Here is a 23,671-nt window from a genome sequence, read left to right as displayed (position 1 = left end):
ATTCTTAAATAATATTGTTGGGATGATAATCACTTTAATTGGGATTGAGTTGGAGGAACCTTCTCAATGTTGTTTCAACTACCATGATAGTTAAATTAAAAGCTATTCCTTTGTTGTAGGAAAAAATTGGCTTTTCGCAAAAACTATAACCATAGAGCTTTCCACCAGCCAAATATGCATGTAGTGATAGCATTATTCTGTTCCTGCTCTACGTGTTACTTTGCCAGCATATTCCATGTGTTGACCCATTTTCGGGCTGCAACGTGTTATGTTGCAGACTTTTCAGACGAGGAGTAAGGTTCGTTAGGTCGTTGCCATGCAGCTCAGCTATGCCGTTGGAGTTGATGGACTCACTTTATCTTCCAAGCCTTCTGTTGTTATCGTATTAGATGGGCTTAAGCCATATTATTGTAATAAGTTCTCTTTGGAGACATTCGATGTAATAAGTGTGTGATTGCCACTCTGTTATAAATCCTTCGAGTACTGTGTGTCAGCACTACCGATCCAGGGATGACACTGAAGCACAGAGACTTGGCCATCTGAGGTCGGGTCGCTACAAGATGGTATCAGAGCACAAGCTGAGTGTAGGACACGACCACTAATATAAACCCTAGGTCACACTTCTCTACTCATTTTTGACTTCTCTCCATTTTCTACTCTTTAGGATGGCGGAGATGAAGAACAAGTTTGCGCAACCAGATGAAGACACACCTTTTGAACGCCACTTGAAGGAAGTCACTAGGTACTTGAACATTGGAATACCAAGCTTCACCAGAATGTACAACGCCACTTTACCTGAAGAGGAGTGCTGGATGGTTCAAGTACAAGTTCCAGGAAGGAAGTTCTCGCCAACTTCTAAACCCATAGAGTTTTCTTTTGAAGCACCCACCTAGAGTCTAGGCAAGAGCATGGCAGCCCACATTACCATGGTACGCATTGGAGAGGTCTACAATAGGGAGCTTAAGGACACTATCTACCAAATATGTGGGCGCCGAGACGAGCAATGGGAAGTAATCAGCACTAGGAAGGATAGATCCATTGCAGCTTTCATCCAGGAGTTAAACCAGCACACTCGATGTCAGGAGAACCAGATGTGCGCGGACATGATGGACTTGAAAAAGGCGAAGATTAGAATCATCGAGCTGGAGGAAGAACTCAAGTTTACACGTGATGGACATGAGGAGGAAATCAAGACACTACTGGAGAAGAATGACGACCTAGTCAAGAAGATCAGAGTATTCATGGGAGGACCGGCACCAATAGAAGAATAAGAAGAAGAACCCAAGGAGATATGCCCCGAGGACTACATCATCATCGACGACACCGATTCCGATCCTAGTGATGATGACTTTGAAGACGAAGCTGGAGCAGACATCATGGAGTCTTTCACCGATCAAATTTTCTAGATGACCACCAAATATTAGTAGTATTTCCCCATGTAATTAGTAGTAGATGAGCACTTTGCGATAGTCCTAGACCGTTTGTATGCCCTTGCTTGATTGATTGAGTGAAATGTTGTGTTTGTCTCATGTGCATATGGGTAGTGTTTTCTCATTAGACCCCTTTTCTATTCTGATCTCTTCCATCTAAACCCATCAGATGCCTCCGAGACGTGACACCGGTTTTGCTTTCCCACCGGAGCTCACCTAGTTGATCCAGCAGCAAAATACTTTGATGCAATTGCTAGTTCAGAACCAGGGCAACAACAACAACCCGCCGCCAGTGGACAACCTAGCCCGTTTTCTAAGGTTACAACCACCGGTGTTTTCCAGTAGCACCGAGCCAATAGTTGCTGATGATTGGCTACGCCGTATTGGAAGGGAGTTAACCACTGCAGGTTGCACAGATGCTGAGAGGGTGCGCTTTGCCGCACATCAATTGGATGGACCTGCAGCCTCATGGTGGGAGAATTACACAGCCACTTTCCCCATAGCCAACGTCACTTGGGACCAGTTTCAGCAAGCTTTCCGCACGGCCCATGTCTCAACTGGGGCTATGCAGATGAAGAAGCGGGAGTTCTGCAACCTACGCCAGGGGAACCGTACTGTGGCTCGGTACGTGGATGATTTTAGCAAGTTATCACGCTATGCCCCTGATGATGTGGCCACAGATGTCGCGAAGCGGGAGAAGTTTATGGAAGGGCTGAACGATGAGATGAGCATGTAGTTGATGGTAGCAACCTTCAACAACTACCAGGAGTTGGTAGATAAGGCTCTTATGATTGAAGGGAAGCAGCATCAGATTGAGAGCTGCAAGAGAAAGTATGGACAAGGGAAGTATAACTCAGGAGCACAGCAGAAGCCACGCCTAACCCCGAATTCGGGAGGACTTGTTCATAACCATGGAGGTCACAACCACACTGGAGGAGGATCGCATAACCACAATGGTTCTAAGAATGGGAATGGGAACGGAACCAACAATAATCAGAACCGCCCCAATCCAACCACACCCGCCAAAAGAGATCTAAGTCACGTTACTTGCTTCAAGTGTAGGAAGACTGGACACTACGCCACGGATTGCCCTGAAGGAAAGAAAGGAAACAGAAATGGGAGCACTGGGAAGAAACCCAATCCATTCAACAAAGGACAAGTGAACCACGTTAATGTGGAGGAGGTTGAAGAGCAGCCGGGCGCGGTAATAGGTAAGTTTTTGGTTAAGTCATTTACCGCTCTTGTTCTTTTCGATACTGGTGCATCGCATTCATACATATCAAGGGGATTTGTGGATAAGTTTAAACTACCAACCCAAACCCTTAGGACCAATCTATTAGTAAGCTCACCCGGAGCAGAATACATGGCTAGCCGATGGTGCGACCAGGTACCCCTAACCATTGGCACACATGTTTTTCCGTCCGACCTAATTATCTTGGAGTCACAAGGATTGGATGTGATATTAGGTATGGACTGGATGTCAAAGTTTGGAGGGAGTATTGACTGTGCTAGTAAGTCGATTTATCTTACCACCCCGGAGGGAAAAAGGATTAAGTATGTGTCTAGGCATGTGCCTAGGAGGAGCCAAGTGAATGCCCTTACGGGAGTTGTTCAGGAGGAAGTGCCTGTAGTGAAGGATTATCCGGTTGTTTTTTCCGAGGAGTTACCAGGCATGCCACCGGATAGAGACATTGAGTTTTTGATAGAGCTGTTGCCAGGAACAGGACCAATATCCAAGAGACCCTATCGGATGCCCGCAAATGATCTGGAGGAAATCAAGAAACAGATCAAAGAGTTATTGGAAAAAGGATACATTCGAAGAAGTTCATCACCTTGGGGAGCCCCTGTGCTTTTGGTTGAGAAGAAGGACAAATCCCTAAGGATGCTTGTTGATTATCGAGCCTTGAATGGGTGATGATTAAGAACAAGTACCCACTGCCGATGATCAACGATCTGTTTGATCAGTTGCAAGGAGCTAAGGTGTTTTCGAAGATCGATCTGCGATCAGGATACCATCAATTGAAGATACGTGAGAAGGATATACCAAAGACAGCGTTCACGGCGTGGTATGGATTATACGAGTACACGGTCATGTCATTTGGACTGACTAATGCCCCTACTTATTTCATGAGCATGATGAACAAGGTGTTCATGGAGTATTTGGACAAGTTTGTTGTGGTGTTTATTGATGATATTATGGTATACTTGAGGAACGAGGAGGAGCACAAGGAGCATTTGCGCTTAGTTCTCGAGAAACTCAGGGAACACCAGTTGTATGCTAAGTTTAGCAAATGCGAGTTTTGGTTGAAGGAAGTCGGGTTCCTTGGACATGTTATATCGGGAGAAGGTATAGCAATAGACCCCAGCAAAATTCAGTCAGTCACTGAATGGTTGGCACCCACCTCAGTTAGCGAGATCCGCAGTTTCCTTGGACTCGCAGGTTACTATCGGAGATTCATTGAGAACTTTTCCAAGATTGCGAAGCCAATGACTGAACTATTAAAGAAGGATACTAAGTTTAAATGGACAGAAGATTGCGAGGCAAGTTTCCAGGAGTTGAAGGAACGGTTGACTATAGCACCAGTGCTAACACTGTCGGATATACATAAGGAATTCCAAGTGTATTGCGACGCCTCACGCTTAGGACTTGGATGTGTACTTATGCAGGATGGAAGAGTTATTTCGTATGCCTCGCGACAACTAAAACCTCATGAGTTGAACTATGCCACGCATGATTTGGAGTTAGCAGCCGTAGTGCATGCATTGAAGACCTGGAGGCATTACCTTATTGGAAACCGATGTGATGTATACACGGACCATAAGAGTTTGAAGTACATCTTCACCCAGAAGGAACTGAACCTTAGACAGAGGAGATGGTTGGAGCTTATAAAGGATTATGATATGAAGCTACACTATCACCCAGGAAAGGCCAATGTTGTAGCAGACGCCTTGAGCAGGAAGAGTTATGCTAATATCCTTGAAAGTAAGGGATTGCCGAAGAGTTAGCAGAGAATATCATGGAACTTCGATTGGAGATTGTTCCTAGAGGATGCGTTGCAACAATGGAGGTCCAGTCGACATTGCTGGACAAGATTCGGGAAGCTCAGAAGGATGACAAGGAGATTGCCGAGATAAAGGAGAAGATGAGCAAAGGAAAGGCCAAAGGTTTTCGTGAAGATGAGCACGATACCCTATGGTTTGAGGACCGAGTTTATGTTCCTAATAACTAGGAGATCAGAACGTTAATACTTCAAGAGGCTCATGACTCACCATACTCGATACACCCCGGAAACACCAAGATGTATCTGGATTTGAAGGAACATTTCTGGTGGACCGGTATGAAGAAGGATATTGCCGAGTATGTAGTCGTATGTGATGTATGTCAGCGAGTGAAGGCAGAACATCAGAAGCCAGCAGGATTATTACAGCCTATGCCGATACCCGAATGGAAGTGGGATAAAGTTGGCATGGATTTTATCACCGGGATATGATTCCATATGGGTAGTAGTTGATCGCTTGACCAAAGTGGCTCACTTCATCTCAGTGAAAACCACTTATACCGGTGCAAAGTTGGCCAAGATTTATATGTCCAGGATCGTATGTCTGCATGGAGTTCCGAGGACCATCGTATCAGATAGAGGAACACAGTTTACTTCAAAGTTTTGGCATCAAGTACACCAGACTTTGGGGACGAGGTTAGAGTTCAGTACAACTTTTCACCCACAGACAGATGGACAGACCGAGAGAGTGAACCAAATTTTGGAGGACATGTTGAGAGCCTGTGCGCTAGATTATGGATCTAGTTGGGATGACAATTTGCCTTACACGGAGTTCTCGTACAACAATAGCTACCAAGCCAGTTTGAATATGGCACCGTTTGAAGCCCTGTATGGACGCAGGTGCAGAACACCCTTGATGTGGGATGAGGTAGGAGACCGGCAGTTGTTTGGACCAAACTTGATCAAGGAGTCTGAGGAGAAGGTTAAATTGATTCGTGATAGATTGAAGATTGCTCAGTCCAGTCAGAAGAGTTATGCGGACTCAAAACGCAAAGAAGTAACCTATGAAATTGGAGATAGAGTATATCTGCGAGTATCTCCCTTGCGAGGAGTGAAATGTTTTGGATTTAAGGGGAAATTAGCTCCGAGATTTGTAGGACCGTATCATGTTTTGGAACGGATGGGAGAAGTTGCCTACAAGTTGGAATTACCCGAGGGATTGTCAGGAGTTCATGATGTGTTTCACGTTTCACAGCTGAAGAAGTGTCATGCTGAGATGGCCGATATACCGTTAAGAGATACAGTATCCTTGGAGGCAATTCAGTTGGACAGTGATTTGACTTACGAGGAGAAGCCAGTAAAGATTCTTGAGTTTGCTAGCAGAGTCACTCGCAGTAAGGTTATCAAGTTCTGCAAAGTTCAGTGGAGCCACCATACCGAGGACGAAGCCACCTGGGAACGAGAGGATGACCTTCGCAAAGACCACCCACACCTATTTTCTAGCCAACCCGAATCTCGAGGGCGAGATTCATCTTAAGGGGGGTAGGTTTGTAACATCCCAAATTTTCAATTTGGAATGTTATACATAGTCATCCATGCATATCATATTTTATTTGCATTCCGTCTCGCGATCCTCGAAATCCTAAGCAACTCAAGGACCCTCGGAGAGAGTTGGGGATTTTTCCCGGTTTTCAAATTTGATTTTATCAAATTATGAAACGAGGATTTTGGTTTTAATTATTTTTCTCTCTGAAAATATTTCATATCAAAATATATGAGAGGAAATAATATGACTTCTCCAAGATAATTGAAATATTGGAGAAAAATATTAAAATCAAATATTTGTTTTATTTGGATTTTATTGCAATTTTGTTTGCATTAGAAAAATTGCACGTTTTCAAAATTGCATTTTAGGGCCAAGAAAATGTTCATCTCGTTCTAAATATTTTATTTAGACGGTGAAAATTTATTTTGGCATTTTTAGATTTTTATTTATTTTTCTAGGATTTTTTTTTTCGGTCGGCGAAATTATTTAAAAAAAGTTCCCGCGCTCGACTGGGCCTAGGGCCCAGCCGAGCCAGGCCGCCGCCGCCTTCCCCGCGCACGCGCGCCGCCGCCGCCGACTCGGACGAGGAGTCCGAGCTGGACTCCACCGTCGCCGCCTTGGCCCCTCCTCCAAGCCGCCCTGCCCCGCCCCTTTATATACGCGCCGCCCGAGCCCCCCCACCCCCACAGCCACCGCCGCCCGCGCTAGCCGCCGCCGCCGCCGCTTGCCGCCGCCGCCCCGCAAGCCGCCGCCCCGCCACCTCGCCTTGCCGGAGGTAGCTGCCGGATTCGAGCCGCCTGTTTTTTTAAGAACCGTTCGGTTTTTTTAGATAACCCTAGATTCGTTTTTTTTCGGATCGCCAGTTTTTCTCGGTTTTTCTAGTTAGCGGACGTTCACCCGTACGTTGTTTTAATGAATGGTTTTCGTCCGTTAGTTACAGCTAACGAATGCTCGTTTGTTAGTCTGTCCGTCAGTTTTATTTTATCGGATTTATTCCGCGAGTTTTCTGATCGCGATTTCTGATCCGATCTTAGTTTCTGTTTATCTTTTCGCTCGTTAGTCGGAATCAGGCGATTCAAGAGCCTAGAGTTTCGTCTCGAAACCCTCTTTCCGTTTAACCAACTTAAATAAGTTTTTGATGCTGTAAAATTTGACCTAGGTTCAAATTAGTAAATGAAGCTTCCTTTTTTCGCCGTTTGAGTTTCGTTGCTCCGTTTGATTTGATTCTTTTTGCGAACCGGACTTATTAAGTTGAACCTTCTGGTCAACCTCTTTTATTTGAGTTTTGTTTGCGCATCTTCGCTTGTTGCTTATGCATGTTATTGTTTGTTTGCGATAGAACACCCGGAGTGTGAAGCGTGCTACTACGAGTCCCTAGGTTTCGCAGACCGTCAGCAAGGCAAGTAACACTTTGATCATATTCCTTTTATCACCCAGTTTTTATGCATTAGTTCCAATCCTCAAACATTGCATGATTAGGATGTCATTAACATGTGGATTGGGAAGTAGTTGATGAGGTAGAACCTATTACCCTGTTACATTCAAACCCTTGGGAGTTACTTCCACGCGTTGCTTATATTGCTATGCTATGCTATGCTCGTACACGTGGTTTGGGTTTGAGTGAAATCCATGACAGATGTGAGTTTGTTAATTAATGGTTCAACTTAAGGTGGCAACTTAAATTAACATCTGGGTGGATTGAGGCACCTGGAGTACCCAGTGTTGTCTATATTTTTGGAAATCCCGGAGTACCCGTGTGATCTTCCTATGGACTGCCACCCAGGCTCAAAGGGAACTGAGATGATTCATGCTAGAAACTTCCGTGTGCAGCCACAGGCTATTATGGGCTCTAGCATAGTTGAGTAAGTTACGTGAAGCTCTTGAAGAGGCAGATCAGCAGGTAGTGGGAAGTAGGTTTGGTATGGTCTGTCCGGAGTAGAGACTTAATGTTTCTGAAAGACTGTGTCTCGGTCATCCGTTTCTCAAACACCTTGTAGTGCGAGAAATCCAAGGAGGCAATCGAGTCTTGTGGGGAAAAGTGCACAAACCTCTACAGAGTGTATAATCTAATCATGGTTAGCCGTGTCCCCGGTTATGGACAATTCTTGAGTATCTAGTATTTGGGTTATCACATGTATCTCATCATTCTTAAATAATATTGTTGGGATGTTAATCACTTTAATTGGGATTGAGTTGGAGGAACCTTCTCAATGTTGTTTCAACTACCATGATAGTTAAAATTAAAAGTAATTCCTTTGTTGTAGGGAAAATTTGGCTTTTCACAAAAACTATAACCATAGAGCTTTCCACCAGCCAAATATGCATGTAGTGATAGCATTATTCTGTTCCTGCTCTACTGTGTTACTTTGCCAGCATATTCCATGTGTTGACCCATTTTCGGGCTGCAACGTGTTATGTTGCAGACTTTTCAGACGAGGAGTAAGGTTCGTTAGGTCGTTGCCGTGCAGCTCAGCTATGCCGTTGGAGTTGATGGACTCACTTTATCTTCCAAGCCTTCCGTTGTTATCGTATTAGATGGCCTTAAGCCATATTATTGTAATAAGTTCTCTTTGGAGACATTCGATGTAATAAGTGTGTGATTGCCACTCTGTTATAAATCCTTCAAGTACTGTGTGTGTCAGCATTACTGATCCAGGGATGACACTGAAGCACAGAGACTTGGCCATCTGAGGTCGGGTCGCTACACAAAACACCTACCTCATCAACCTCGGGACCCACAGACGCCACCTTGTCCCTCATAGACACCACCGCAAGAACATCGCCAGCCATGGGTACCACCGACATGATGAACTCTGTGTTGGGTTTCATAGTAATTTCAAAAAAAAAAATCCTACGCACACGCAAGATCATGGTGATGCATAGCAACGAGAGGGGAGAGTGTGATCTACGTACCCTTGTGGATCAACAACGGAAGCGTTAGCACAACGTGGTTGATGTAGTCGTACGTCTTCACGGCCCGACCGATCAAGCATCGAAACCACGACACCTCCGAGTTCTAGCACACGTTCAGCTCGATGACGATCCCCGGACTCCGATCCAGCAAAGTGTCGGGGAAGAGTTTCGTCAGCACGACGGCATGGTGACGATCTTGATGTACTACCGTCGCAGGGCTTCGCCTAAGCACCGCTACAATATTATCGAGGACTATGGTGGAAGGGGGCACCGCACACGGCTAAGAATATGATCGCGTGGATCAACTTGTGTGTCTAGGGGTGCCTCCTGCCTCCGTATATAAAGGATCAAGAGGGGGGGTGCGGCCGGCCAGGGAGGGCGCGCCAGGAGGAGTCCTACTCCCTCCGGGAGTAGGATTCCCCCCCCCTTCCTAGTTGGAATAGGATTCGGGAAGGGGGGAAAGAGGAGAAAGAGAAGGAAGGGGGGCGCCGGCCCCCTCTCCCTGTCCTATTCGGACTAGGGGGGGAGGGGCGCGTGGCCCAGTCCTGGCCACTTCTCCTCTCTTCCACTAAAGCCCACTAAGGCCCATATACCTCCTGGGGGGTTCCGGTAACCTCCCGGTACTCCGGTAAAATCCCGATTTCACCCGGAACACTTCCGATATCCAAATATAGGCTTCCAATATATCAACCTTTATGTCTCGACCATTTCGAGACTCCTCGTCATGTCCGTGATCACATCCGGGACTCCGAACAAACTTCGGTACATCAAAAATCATAAACTCATAATATAACTGTCATCGAAACCTTAAGCGTGCGGACCCTACGGGTTCGAGAACAATGTAGACATGACCGAGACACGTCTCCGGTCAATAACCAATAGCGGAACCTGGATGCCCATATTGGCTCCTACATATTCTACGAAGATCTTTTATCGGTCAGACCGCATAACAACATACGTTGTTCCTTTTGTCATCGGTATGTTACTTGCCCGAGATTCGATCGTCGGTATCTCAATACCTAGTTCAATCTCGTTACCGGCAAGTCTCTTTACTCGTTCCGTAATACATCATCTCACAACTAACTCATTAGTTGCAATGCTTGCAAGGCTTATGTGATGTGCATTACCGAGAGGGCCCAGAGATGCCTCTCCGACAATCGGAGTGACAAATCCTAATCTCGAAATACGCCAACCCAACATGTACCTTTGGAGACACCTGTAGAGCACCTTTATAATCACCCATTTACGTTGTGACGTTTGGTAGCACACAAAGTGTTCCTCCGGCAAACGGGAGTTGCATAATCTCATAGTCATAGGAACATGTATAAGTCATGAAGAAAGCAATAGCAACATACTAAACGATCGGGTGCTAAGCTAATGGAATGGGTCATGTCAATCAGATCATTCACCTAATGATGTGATCCCGTTAATCAAATAACAACTCTTTGTCTATGGTTAGGAAACATAACCATCTTTGATCAACGAGCTAGTCTAGTAGAGGCATACTAGTGACACTCTGTTTGTCTATGTATTCACACATGTATTATGTTTCCGGTTAATACAATTCTAGCATGAATAATAAACATTTATCATGATATAAGGAAATAAGTAATAACTTTATTATTGCCTCTAGGGCATATTTCCTTCAGTCTCCCACTTGCAGTAGAGTCAATAATCTAGATTACACAGTAATGATTCTAACACCCATGGAGCCTTGGTGCTGATCATGTTTTGCTCGTGGAAGAGGTTTAGTCAACGGGTCTGCTACATTCAGATCCGTATGTATCTTGCAAATCTCTATGTCTCCCACCTGGACTAGATCCCGGATGGAATTGAAGCGTCTCTTGATGTGCTTGGTTCTCTTGTGAAATTTGGATTCCTTTGCCAAGGCAATTGCACCAGTATTGTCACAAAAGATTTTCATTGGACCCGATGCACTAGGTATGACACCTAGATCAGATATGAACTCCTTCATCCCGACTCCTTCATTTGCTGCTTCCGAAGCAGCTATGTATTCCGCTTCACACGTAGATCCTGCCACGACGCTTTGTTTAGACCTGCACCAACTGACAGCTCCACCGTTTAATGTAAACACGTATCCGGTTTGCGATTTAGAATCGTCCGGATCAGTGTCAAAGCTTGCATCGACGTAACCATTTACGATTAGCTCTTTGTCACCTCCATAAACGAGAAACATATCCTTAGTCCTTTTCAGGTATTTCAGGATGCTCTTGACCGCTGTCCAGTGATCCACTCCTGGTTTACTTTGGTACCTCCCTGCTAGACTTATAGCAAGGCACACATCAGGTCTGGTACACAGCATTGCATACATGACAGAGCCTATGGCTGAAGCATAGGGAACATCTTTCATTTTCTCTCTATCTTCTGCAGTGGTCGGGCATTGAGTCTGACTCAACTTCACACCTTGTAACACAGGCAAGAACCCTTTCTTTGCTTGATCCATTTTGAACTTCTTCAAAACTTTGTCAAGGTATGTGCTTTGTGAAAGTCCAATTAAGCGTCTTGATCTATCTCTATAGATCTTTATGCCTAATATGTAAGCAGCTTCACCGAGGTCTTTCATTGAAAAACTCTTATTCAAGTATCCCTTTATGCTATCCAGAAATTCTATATCATTTCCAATTAGTAATATGTCATCCACATATAATATCAGAAATGCTACAGAGCTCCCACTCACTTTCTTGTAAATACAGGCTTCTCCAAAAGTCTGTATAAAACCAAATGCTTTGATCACACTATCAAAGCGTTTATTCCAACTCCGAGAGGCTTGCACCAGTCCATAAATGGATCGCTGGAGCTTGCACACTTTGTTAGCTCCCTTTGGATCGACAAAACCTTCTGGTTGCATCATATACAACTCTTCTTCCAGAAATCCATTCAGGAATGCAGTTTTGACATCCATCTGCCAAATTTCATAATCATAAAATGCGGCAATTGCTAACATGATTCGGACAGACTTAAGCATCGCTACGGGTGAGAAGGTCTCATCGTAGTCAACCCCTTGAACTTGCGGAAAACCTTTTGCGACAAGTCGAGCTTTGTAGACAGTAATATTACCGTCAGCGTCAGTCTTCTTCTTGAAGATCCATTTATTCTCAATTGCTTGCCGATCATTGGGCAAGTCAACCAAAGTCCATACTTTGTTCTCATACATGGATCCCATCTCAGATTTCATGGCTTCAAGCCATTTTGCGGAATCTGGGCTCACCATCGCTTCTTCATAGTTCGTAGGTTCATCATGATCTAGTAGCATGACTTCCAGAACAGGATTACCGTACCACTCTGGCGCGGATCTCACTCTGGTTGATCTACGAGGTTCAGTAGTATCTTGTTCTGAAGTTCCATGATCATTATCATTAGCTTCCTCACTAATTGGTGTAGGTGTCACAGAAACAGGTTTCTGTGATGTACTACTTTCCAATAAGGGAGTAGGTACAGTTACCTCGTCAAGTTCTACTTTCCTCCCACTCACTTCTTTCGAGAGAAACTCCTTCTCCAGAAAGTTTCTGAATTTAGCAACAAAAGTCTTGCCTTCGGATCTGTGATAGAAGGTGTATCCAATAGTTTCCTTTGGATATCATATGAAGACACATTTCTCCGATTTGGGTTCGAGCTTATCAGGTTGAAGCTTTTTCACATAAGCATCGCAGCCCCAAACTTTCAGAAACGACAACTTTGGTTTCTTGCCAAACCACAGTTCATAAGGCATCGTCTCAACGGATTTTGATGGTGCCCTATTTAACATGAATGCGGCCGTCTCTAGAGCGTATCCCCAAAACGATAGCGGTAAATCAGTAAGAGACATCATAGATCGTACCATATCTAGTAAAGTATGATTACGACGTTCGGACACACCATTATGTTGTGGTGTTCCGGGTGGCGTGAGTTGCGAAACTATTCCACACTGTTTCAAATGTACACCAAACTCGTAACTCAAATATTCTCCTCCACGATCAGATCGTAGGAATTTTATTTTCTTGTTACGATGATTTTCAACTTCACTTTGAAATTCTTTGAAATTTTCAAATGTTTCAGACTTGTGTTTCATTAAGTAGATATACCCATATCTTCTTAAGTCATCTGTGAAGGTGAGAAAATAATGATATCCGCCACGAGCCTCAACATTCATCGGTCCACATACATCTGTATGTATGATTTCCAACAAATCTGTTGCTCTCTCCATAGTACCGGAGAACGGTGTTTTTGTCATCTTACCCATAAGGCACGGTTCGCAAGTACCAAGTGATTCATAATCAAGTGGTTCCAAAAAGGCATCATTATGGAGTTTCTTCATGCGCTTTATACCGATATGACCTAAACGGCAGTGCCACAAATAAGTTGCACTATCATTATCAACTTTGCATATTTTGGTTTCAACACTATGAATATGTGTGTCACTACTATCGAGATTTAATAAGAATAGACCACTCTTTAAGGGTGCATGACCATAAAAGATATTACTCATGTAAATAGAACAACCATTATTCTCTGATTTAAATGAAAAACCGTCTCGCATCAAACAAGATCCAGATATAATGTTCATGCTTAACGCTGGCACCAAATAACAATTATTTAGGTCTAATATTAATCCCGAAGGTAGATGTAGAGGTAGCGTGCCGACTGCGATCACATCGACTTTGGAACCATTTCCCACGCGCATCGTCACCTCGTCCTTAGCCAACCTTCGCTTAATCCGTAGCCCCTGTTTCGAGTTGCAAATATTAGCAACAGAACCAGTATCAAATACCCAGGTGCTACTGCGAGCATTAGTAAGGTACACATCAATAACATGTATATCACATATACCTTTGTTCACCTTGCCATCCTTCTTATTCGCCAAATACTTGAGGCAGTTCCACTTCCAGTGACCAGTCTGCTTGCAGTAGAAGCACTCAGTTTCAGGCTTAGGTTCAGGTTTGGGTTTCTTCTCTTGAGCAGCAACTTGCTTGCTGTTCTTTTTGAAGTTCCCCTTCTTCTTCCCTTTGCCCTTTTTCTTGAAACTAGTGGTCTTGTTGACCATCAACACTTGATGCTCCTTCTTGATTTCTACCTCCGCAGCTTTCAGCATTGCGAAGAGCTCGGGAATAGTCTTATTCACCCCTTGCATATTATAGTTCATCACGAAGCTCTTGTAGCTTGGTGGCAGTGATTGGAGAATTCTGTCAATGACGCAATCATCTGGAAGATTAACTCCCAATTGAATCAAGTGATTATTATACCCAGACATTTTGAGTATATGCTCACTGACAGAACTGTTCTCCTCCATCTTGCAGCTATAGAACTTATTGGAGACTTCATATCTCTCAATCCGGGCATTTGCTTGAAATATTAACTTCAACTCCTGGAACATCTCATATGCTCCATGACGTTCAAAACGTCGTTGAAGTCCCGATTCTAAGCCGTAAAGCATGGCACACTGAACTATCGAGTAGTCATCAGCTTTGCTCTACCAGACGTTCATAACATCTGGTGTTGCTCCAGCAGCAGGCCTGGCACCCAGCGGTGCTTCCAGGACGTAATTCTTCTGTGCAGCAATGAGGATAATCCTCAAGTTACGGACCCAGTCCGTGTAATTGCTACCATCATCTTTCAACTTTGCTTTCTCAAGGAACGCATTAAAATTCAACGGAACAACAGCACGGGCCATCTATCTACAATAAAACATAAATAAGCAAGATACTATCAGGTACTAAGTTCATGATAAATTTAGGTTCAATTAATCATATTACTTAAGAACTCCCACTTAGATAGACATCCCTCTAATCCTCTAAGTGATTACGTGATCCAAATCAACTAAACCATGTCTGATCATCACGTGAGATGGAGTAGTTTCATTGGTAAACATCGCTATGTTGATCATATCTGCTATATGATTCACGCTCGACCTTTCGGTCTCCGTGTTCCGAGGCCATATATGTATATGCTTGGCTCGTCAAGTATAACCTGAGTATTCCGCGTGTGCAACTGTTTTGCACCCATTGTATTTGAACGTAGAGCCTATCACACCCGATCATCACGTGGTGTCTCAGCACGAAGAACTTTCGCAACGGTGCATACTCAGGGAGAACACTTCTTGATAATTAGTGAGAGATCATCTTATAATGCTACCGTCAATCAAAGCAAGATAAGATGCATAAAAGATAAACATCACATGCAATCAATATAAGTGATATGATATGGCCATCATCATCTTGTGCTTGTGATCTCCATCTTCGAAGCACCGTCGTGATCACCATCGTCACCGGCGCGACACCTTGATCTCCATCGTAGCATCATTGTCGTCTCGCCAATCTTATGCTTCCACGACTATCGCTACCGCTTAGTGATAAAGTAAAGCATTACAGCGCGATTGCATTGCATACAATAAAGAGACAACCATATGGCTCCTGCCAGTTGCCGATAACTCGGTTACAAAACATGATCATCTCATACAATAAAATTTAGCATCATGTCTTGACCATATCACATCACAACATGCCCTGCAAAAACAAGTTAGACGTCCTCTACTTTGTTGTTGCATGTTTTATGTGGCTGCTACGGGCTTAAGCAAGAACCAATCTTACCTACGCATCAAAACCACAACGATAGTTTGTCAAGTTGGTGCTGTTTTAACCTTCGCAAGGACCGGGCGTAGCCACACTTGGTTCAACTAAAGTTGGAGAAACTGTCACCCGCTAGCCACCTTTGTGCAAAGCACGTCGGGAGAACCGGTCTCGCGTAAGCGTACGCGTAATGTCGGTCCAGGCCGCTTCATCCAACAATACTGCCGAACCAAAGTATGACATGCTAGTAAGCAGTATGACTTATATCGCCCACAACTCACTTGTGTTCTACTCGTGCATATAACATCAACACATAAAACCTAGGCTCGTATGCCACTGTTGGGTTTCGTAGTAATTTCAAAAAAATTCCTACGCACACGCAAGATCATGGTGATACATAGCAACGAGAGGGGAGAGTGTGATCTACGTACCCTTGTAGATCGACAACGGAAGCGTTAGCACAACGTGGTTGATGTAGTCGTACGTCTTCACGGCCCGACCGATCAAGCACCGAAACTACGGCACCTCCGAGTTCTAGCACACGTTCAGCTCGATGACGATCCCCGGACTCCGATCCAGCAAACTGTCGGGGAAGAGTTCCGTCAGCACGACGGCGTGGTGACGATCTTGATGTACTACCGTCGCAGGGCTTCGCCTAAGCACCGCTACAATATTATCGAGGACTATGGTGGAAGGGGGCACCGCACACGGCTAAGAATATGATCACGTGGATCAACTTGTGTGTCTAGGGGTGCCTCCTGCCTCCGTATATAAAGGATCAAGAGGGGGGGTGCGGCCGGCCAGGGAGGGCGCGCCAGGAGGAGTCCTACTCCCTCCGGGAGTAGGATCCCCCCCCTTTCCTAGTTGGAATAGGATTCGGGAAGGGGGGAAAGAGGAGAGAGAGAAGGAAGGGGGGCGCCGGCCCCCTCTCCCTGTCCTATTCGGACTAGGGGGGGAGGGGCACGCGGCCCAGTCCTGGCCACTTCTCCTCTCTTCCACTAAACCCACTAAGGCCCATATACCTCCCGGGGGGTTCCGGTAACCTCCCGGTACTCCGGTAAAATCCCGATTTCACCCGGAACACTTCCGATATCCAAATATAGGCTTCCAATATATTAATCTTTGTGTCTCGACCATTTCGAGACTCCTCGTCATGTCCGTGATCACATCCGGGACTCCGAACAAACTTCGGTACATCAAAACTCACAAACTCATAATATAACTGTCATCGAAACCTTAAGCGTGCGGACCCTACGGGTTCGAGAACAATGTAGACATGACCGAGACACGTCTCCGGTCAATAACCAATAGCGGAACCTGGATGCTCATATTGGCTCCTAAATATTCTACAAAGATCTTTTATCGGTCAGACTGCATAACAACATACGTTGTTCCTTTTGTCATCGGTATGTTACTTGCCCGAGATTCGATTGTTGGTATCTCAATACCTAGTTCAATATCGTTATCGGCAAGTCTCTTTACTCGTTCCGTAATACATCATCTCACAACTAACTCATTAGTTGCAATGCTTGCAAGGCTTATGTGATGTGCATTACCGAGAGGGCCCAGAGATACCTCTCCGACAATCGGAGTGACAAATCCTAATCTCGAAATACGCCAACCCAACATGTACCTTTGGAGACACCTGTAGAGCACCTTTATAATCAGCCATTTACGTTGTGACGTTTGGTAGCACACAAAGTGTTCCTCCGGCAAACGGGAGTTGCATAATCTCATAGTCATAGGAACATGTATAAGTCATGAAGAAAGCAATAGCAACATACTAAACGATCGGGTGCTAAACTAATGGAATGGGTCATGTCAATCAGATCGTTCACCTAATGATGTGATCCCGTTAATCAAGTAACAACTCTTTTTCTATGGTTAGGAAACATAACCATCTTTGATCAACAAGCTAGTCTAGTAGAGGCATACTAGTGACACTCTGTTTGTCTATGTATTCACACATGTATTATGTTTCCGGTTAATACAATTCTAGCATGAATAATAAACATTTATCATGATATAAGGAAATAAGTAATAACTTTATTATTGCCTGTAGGGCATATTTCCTTCACTTTGGCGCCTCCAGTTGCCCACATGGCAGAGGCAAACCCTATAGTTACACATCGAAATTAGTGCCAAAGCACCTACCTTATCAACCTCGTCACGCACAGACATCACCTGCCCATCTTCTTCGGAAGCACCATTGAAAGAGGTGAAGTAGGCTTGCCGCAACGCTCCTCATAATCTGCAGCACTGGAGTCACGACCCCGTCAATGACTACACTCCAAGAGGCAGTCAGCAGCACGGGCCTCAAGGATGGACATGCTGCAGCAAGGGGGGGATGTCCAAAGAGGTTTGCTTCCACCCCAACTGAAGATCCAGTCTAAATTTCAGGCAGCGAAGACACATCTAGCACAACCTCTAGTTTGGCGAAGGTGGCTTCCGCTCTCCCCAAAACACTCCCAACTTGCGCAAGGCAGTCACGAAGCTCAGTGTGAAGCAACTTGGGCCTCCTCCACCAACCTGACTTGCATAGTCAAGGCAGTCTGGAACTGCAAATCTGTTGTGGTTACTTCACTGGTGGGTGCAGGCGATGGAGCCGGACATTGGTGCGCCAAAGTTTGGTGTGCAAGCTTCTTTGCACGGCAAAAGCGGACGATGTGACTAGATCGAAGGCGGTCCATGCATCAGATAGGATCCCAGCAGGAGTGTGTGCGGTGACTTCGACAGAAGCACCGAAATCTCCTGTCTCTTAGGCATGTCGGATGCGGGGACCGCACATTGACAGCAGGGCGGCGGAAAAGCAGCGAGGGTCGGGCGGCGCCCTCTCGAGACAAGCTGCCAGCTCCTAACGCATTCCCACACGGAGCGTGACACTCAGGAATTGCGGCGACGCCTCACGGTCGAAACATTCTCGCCAATCTCCCAAATCTGGACGCACGGGAGGCACCACCTTTTGCCGGTCCCCGCACACCTCCGCCTCACGCTCCACACACGTCACTGAGGCATCCCGCGGCGTCTATGATGCCAACTCCTACTCATCGGTGTCATAGTCAGTGGCATCAGCGGACATCCCAACCCACACGAACCCAGGAGGGGCTACAGGGACCTTACTCAGCGGTGAAGGCAACAATGTTTAAAGGTCCGGCTCGGATCCCGCACTAGCAGCGACGACAGTCTCCAGCCCCCCATCCATCTGGGCAGGATCGTGTATCTGCCCTTAGGAGGGGCGCAGCGGAGCTTCTGCTACCAGAACAGTCTGAACAGGGCCTGACACTGGGGGCGGCAGCAGCAAGCCGGTGGTGCCGAAGTGGCCTACGTCATGTGGGCTTGTGGAGGTGGCCTCAGATGGCCGAGGCGAGGACCGCCGCTACAAGCTAAGCGGCAGGAGCTGGGGCGGCGGGCGGTAATGTCGGAGCGGCAACCGGTGGTGCCGAAATGGCCACCTCATCGCGGGCTTCCGGAGGTGGCCTCGGATGGTTGGGCCCGCCCTACGGAGGGCGAGGGCTGCCATGCCAAGTTGAGCGGTGAGGTCGGAGCGGCCGTCAGTCGGGAGGCACGCGAGCTCGATTGCATTGGCCGGGGAGGTGGAGGAGCTCGAAGGAGGGGTGGTGGAGGTCCTAGATCTGATCGCGGCACGTGCAGGGGATACCGGAGGAAGGAGATCAGTTCGGCACCACAGGCGCGCACGAGGACATGGAAGTCTTCTTCCTCTGATTTAACTTTTTTGCTATTTATCACATACTAAGATGATGATACCTTGTGCGTTGCCGCGGGCATCGGTTGCAATATTTCAAGAGGTTTGATTGTGTGAAGCATGAATGTTTGAATTGGTGATATATGAATAAAACAAAAATACATATCGATTATATATAATATTTGATGACAAAATTGCCAAACCATATAAACCTATCAAAGGAATGAACGTATCGTCGCATTTCCGAGAGATGGCCACGACCGCACAAGTGGATATTTTGCCGGAGACTGTTTGGACAAACTAGAAATTATATGTGGTTTCAGCTACCGCGTCTTAACACTATCAGACGACGTGAGAAGCAGAGCGATCACTCCCCAGGATCCACATACTCAAGAGCAAGAGCGCTCGGCACATCAAGTACGCGACCATGGCGGCCCCGGTGGCTCTCACCATCTTCCTGCTGATCCTCCTCCCAGCGCACCATGCTCTCGCCACGTCGGCCGGCGACGCGCAACCAGGCTACGCGGACGCGGAGACCGACACCTGTGGGCCGGCGCTGGACCTGGGCGGCTCCTCCTCCTCCTCCTCTGCCGCAGGCGCGGCCGGCCGGCGCTACGGCCCGGGGCTGGAGGAGTACGGCGGCGGGCGCATCGTGGACATCACGCACGCGTTCCGGCCCGGCATGCCGGCGTACGCGCCGGGCGCGACGGTGGGGCCCATCGTGCGGCTCAAGGAGTCGATGGAGAACGGGTCAGACTACAACTTGTCGGAGCTCAGCATGGAGTGCCACATAGGAACCCACGTCGACGCGCCGGGCCACTTTAACCAGGCCCACTTCGCCGCCGGCCTCGACGTCGACACGCTCGACCTCGAAGTCCTCAACGGTGAGCTCCCCGGTTTTCTCCGACCAAGCTTTGATGATCTTGCCACTCTCCGGCCTGCCATATGTGCGCACACGGTACAATCATCTTGGCTAAAATGGTTGGCGAGTACACACAAATATACGTGAGCATCTGCGGTTGCATTATGTTAAGAAAAAAGAGATGGCTTGTAAATTATTTGTACTTTTCTTAGAGAGAGAATGATTTGTTTTTATTGCTGGACAGGTCCTGCATTACTGGTCGATGTTCCGAGACACACAAATATAACAGGTAGGCATGCAAGTTTTTCACTCCTTCCATGGAACTCCAGCTCCTCCATCATATCATTGGTGAATCACCTTGCTAGCAAACTTCTTATATAGTGTTAGATATTAATTTAACATGACACGAGAATATGAGATACAAGTATTTTACTCGTATGGTGTATTCAATTGTTGGTTTATTAGAATCATGATCTGCTTTGCTTGTCATTCGTCAAAAGTATGAGATCAGTTTAAATGCTTGGGATGAGCACACCAACAGCTCAACTTGATGCATGGAGAGGGGAAAACATAAACTCAACTATAGGCGTTGGCCGGCTGGTTGCCATCTGAAAACACCCCTAAAAAAAGGGAGGAGTGTCATACCGAACCAAGGTGATCCGAGGAGTATCAAAACTTGCTAAACTAACAACCTTCAGATGATAACATCAGGCCTAGCCTCCATTTGATCAAATCCAAATCACATCGGCTGAGCAACACCAACGACAACCACCAAATACTACTTACTAGTAGTCCCTCCGGCTGGTATCGAACTTCAAAAAAGACCCCCAATGGGTGTGACGCCTAGCAGCATCATTTTATGATCTCCTAGAGGGTTTGGGGTTTCCCTCGGAGTTGCCCCGGACAGTGGAGTAAGCATGGCGCCTATGATGCCTTCAAGAATGAAGCGGCTCCTGTGGGCATCGTCGTTGTATGTCCCGGTCAATGAGCGGAAGCATGGTCTTCACTTGGCACTGCACCACCTGCCAGACCCCTAGGCTTTGAAAGAGTCCGGTCGGACCACCACTGTTGCTGCCACAGGCCCGCGAACGCTGACCCCATGCACAATAAGTAGCCATAGTCATCACTGGAACAAGATGCCGAGACCCAGATCCACAGCAAGTCAGACCATCTTGTGGCTCCACGCAACACCAACCGCCATCTGCTTCCTCCACGACTTTTGGGAACCACGCTAGAGCAAAGCCCAGCGCACACCCCCTTAAATATGCATGGCAACCACTGGCACCACATGCACCGACATTGCCATCGCAACCGCCATATATATCTGGGCACTGGGACCTAGACCCCCTATGCACCAAGCCGCCTTGTAGCCCATTGTGGCCTAGCTTCCCTTGTCATGCCGATGAGAAGAGCCTTCACCAGATCCACGACCTAGGGCCGCCACCTTGCCTTCTGCCGATGTTCTCCGCCACTCTGCCTCATTCGGATGCGGCAAAGAGGTGGGTGGAGAGAGAGAGAGAGAGAGAGGAGGGGAAAGAGGGCAATGGGTAGACTTGGACCCCCCCCCCACTCAAACAAAGAGCAAAGCGAGGAAGAGAGTTCCTTTTTTAGATACATGAATTTTGCAGTTGTTCCATATGAACCATTGCACACTAAGATTACTAGATGATACCCCATGTGGGTTGCTTTGGGATATTTTACAATAAATTTCAATGAGATTTGGTTATATGAACATAAATATTTTGATTAATAATATACGAACTAAAAATCTAAAAACATATGATTGTTGTATAATTACAAAATGTTTTTTGAATATAAGTAGTATAGTATAACTAAAACATTTGAGCATTTCTGCATTCGTGGTTGGATTTTTAGCTAAGTCTTTTCGCATCCACGCTTGCATGTTGATGTGACATTGCTGCATGTTGTGATAAATATGTTAAGGGAGAATCATGTGCTTAGTTGTACTAGATGATACCCGGCACATTATTATGAAAATTGTTGGCTATATATTTTATTAAAGTTGGAACATGAATATTTGATCATTATATAGATATAAGATATCTGTGAAATACAAGTACTGTAATAGTTTTCACATGCATTGTTGCACATTCTGGTGAATCATTTTCAACGCATGTGCATGTCGTGGTGAATCTTTTCCCATACATGTTAGCATGTCATGGTGGCTCTTTTCTCTTTCATATTGAGGTGGCATAGTTGCATGTTAAGATAAATAGAATTAGTGTGGTTCGCTCTCAAATATATAATAGGATATGATTCTAGTGTTCACCATTTGCCTTTTCAATAGAAAAACAACTGTTGATATTTGGGCTAACTAATTATATTATAGTTACCATGGATGCCACCTAGCATCCGGTAGATGATTCCGCACTAATTCTATGCAGCTGAAGCAATGGAATCCCTAAATATACCGAAAGGTGTTCGTCGAGTTCTCTTCAGGACATTGAACACAGACAGGTATGGCCTCTTTTAAGGGCACATACTCAAGTAGATAATGTATTTTTTTACCACATCATACTACATGCATCTAAGCAAATGATTTATAGAGGACTCATGTGGAAGGAAGGAGGTGATATGAGTTACGTTGGATTTACAGAGGATGGTGCCAAGTGGCTTGTTGACAACACCGACATCAAGTTGGTTGGTAAGTAGCTTCTTTTTGGAATTACATATGACACGGTGGTATTTATATATTTTTTATTCATGATTTGGTGTATATTTTTTATCTTTCTCTAATAATAAAGCAGATATTGCTTCTGGTCGTACGTCATTCAAATTACCCTTGAAGTTAGCAAAAATTACCCATCAATGTCACCCGTAAGTGGAAAAAACGATTCGTTTTTCCCTTACGTCGTTGCCCATCGTGTTTAGTTCAAATAAAATACTGCCATGTTGTATAACAAGTCTACAATAGCTTGACTGGTTGGTGCCATGCTCTTCTACTTGGGACACCCAAGTTTGAATCCCAGTTATCCTTTTTTTTTGCCTTTTATCACTCCCTGAATTCCTGTTGGCGTAAGATAGAACTATCTTGCTCAAGGGCTGCATAGTGTTGTAATACGGTTCAGCTACTCTAACTTTTTTTTTGCAGATTCAAGTACTTTTTAAAATATTCATATCTTTTAAATATTAACATAAAACTTAACATGTTATAAATGGAAAATGCTTAGAAAAATGTTTAGATTCTAAATATGCTATTACCCTGCATGTTAATCATTTCTAAAAAATACTTTTATTTATATGGGGTATTTCAAAAATGTCTATTATATATGTTTTAAAAGATCTATTACTGGTTCAATAGGGGAAGTTCATCTCTACCAATTTAGAATTCCTAATCAACCTTTTTTTTGAGAAAAAAACTACTAGCCATCTTTTGTTCTTTTTCAAAGAAAAACTACTAGCTAGCTTAGTGCTATATATGTATGTGTAAAAACATATGTCTACATGTCGTTGTGTACAGTGGGTTGGCTGCCACCTTTGCATCCAGCGCCCACTAATATGAATCAGTTGATGGTCGGCTACAAATGACGTGGACTGAAAAGGAGCAATTTTTTGCCTTTTATCACTCCCTGAATTCCTGTTGGCGTAAGATAGAACTATCTTGCTCAAGGGCTGCATAGTGTTGTAATACGGT

The 23,671-nt window shown here is 45.4% G+C and overlaps 1 protein-coding gene across 2 annotated transcripts; it reads left to right on the top strand.

Annotated features, from left to right (window-relative positions):
* Positions 1 to 19,483: 19,483 nt before the first annotated feature.
* On the top strand, positions 19,484 to 23,580 carry LOC125517537 (cyclase-like protein 1). 2 transcript variants are annotated; one of them, XM_048682739.1, is made up of 5 exons: positions 19,484 to 20,038; positions 20,261 to 20,305; positions 22,422 to 22,494; positions 22,584 to 22,681; positions 23,498 to 23,580. In XM_048682739.1, the coding sequence occupies exons 1-5, from the start codon at positions 19,582 to 19,584 to the stop codon at positions 23,563 to 23,565; spliced, it is 741 nt and encodes a 246-aa protein (XP_048538696.1). In that variant the 5' UTR covers positions 19,484 to 19,581; the 3' UTR covers positions 23,566 to 23,580. The 2 variants fall into 2 exon arrangements, with proteins under 2 accessions (XP_048538696.1, XP_048538695.1); XM_048682738.1 differs by lacking the exon at positions 23,498 to 23,580 and adding an exon at positions 22,785 to 23,024.
* Positions 23,581 to 23,671: the final 91 nt, after the last annotated feature.

The sequence above is a fragment of the Triticum urartu genome, chromosome 6 (assembly GCF_003073215.2).
Source record: "Triticum urartu cultivar G1812 chromosome 6, Tu2.1, whole genome shotgun sequence".
NCBI classification, from domain to species: Eukaryota; Viridiplantae; Streptophyta; class Magnoliopsida; order Poales; family Poaceae; genus Triticum; species Triticum urartu.
Note: the sequence above shows the minus strand (reverse complement) of the source record. Positions and strands in the feature narration are given on the sequence as shown.

Excerpts from the sequence above, each read along its gene's own strand:
- LOC125517537 (XM_048682738.1), top strand. The coding sequence starts at position 19,582 with ATGGCGGCCCCGGTGGCTCTCACCATCTTCCTGCTGATCCTCCTCCCA. Across the intron at positions 20,039-20,260 it reads CGACCTCGAAGTCCTCAACG|GTCCTGCATTACTGGTCGAT; the intron begins GTGAGCTCCCCG and ends ATTGCTGGACAG. Across the intron at positions 20,306-22,421 it reads GAGACACACAAATATAACAG|CTGAAGCAATGGAATCCCTA; the intron begins GTAGGCATGCAA and ends AATTCTATGCAG.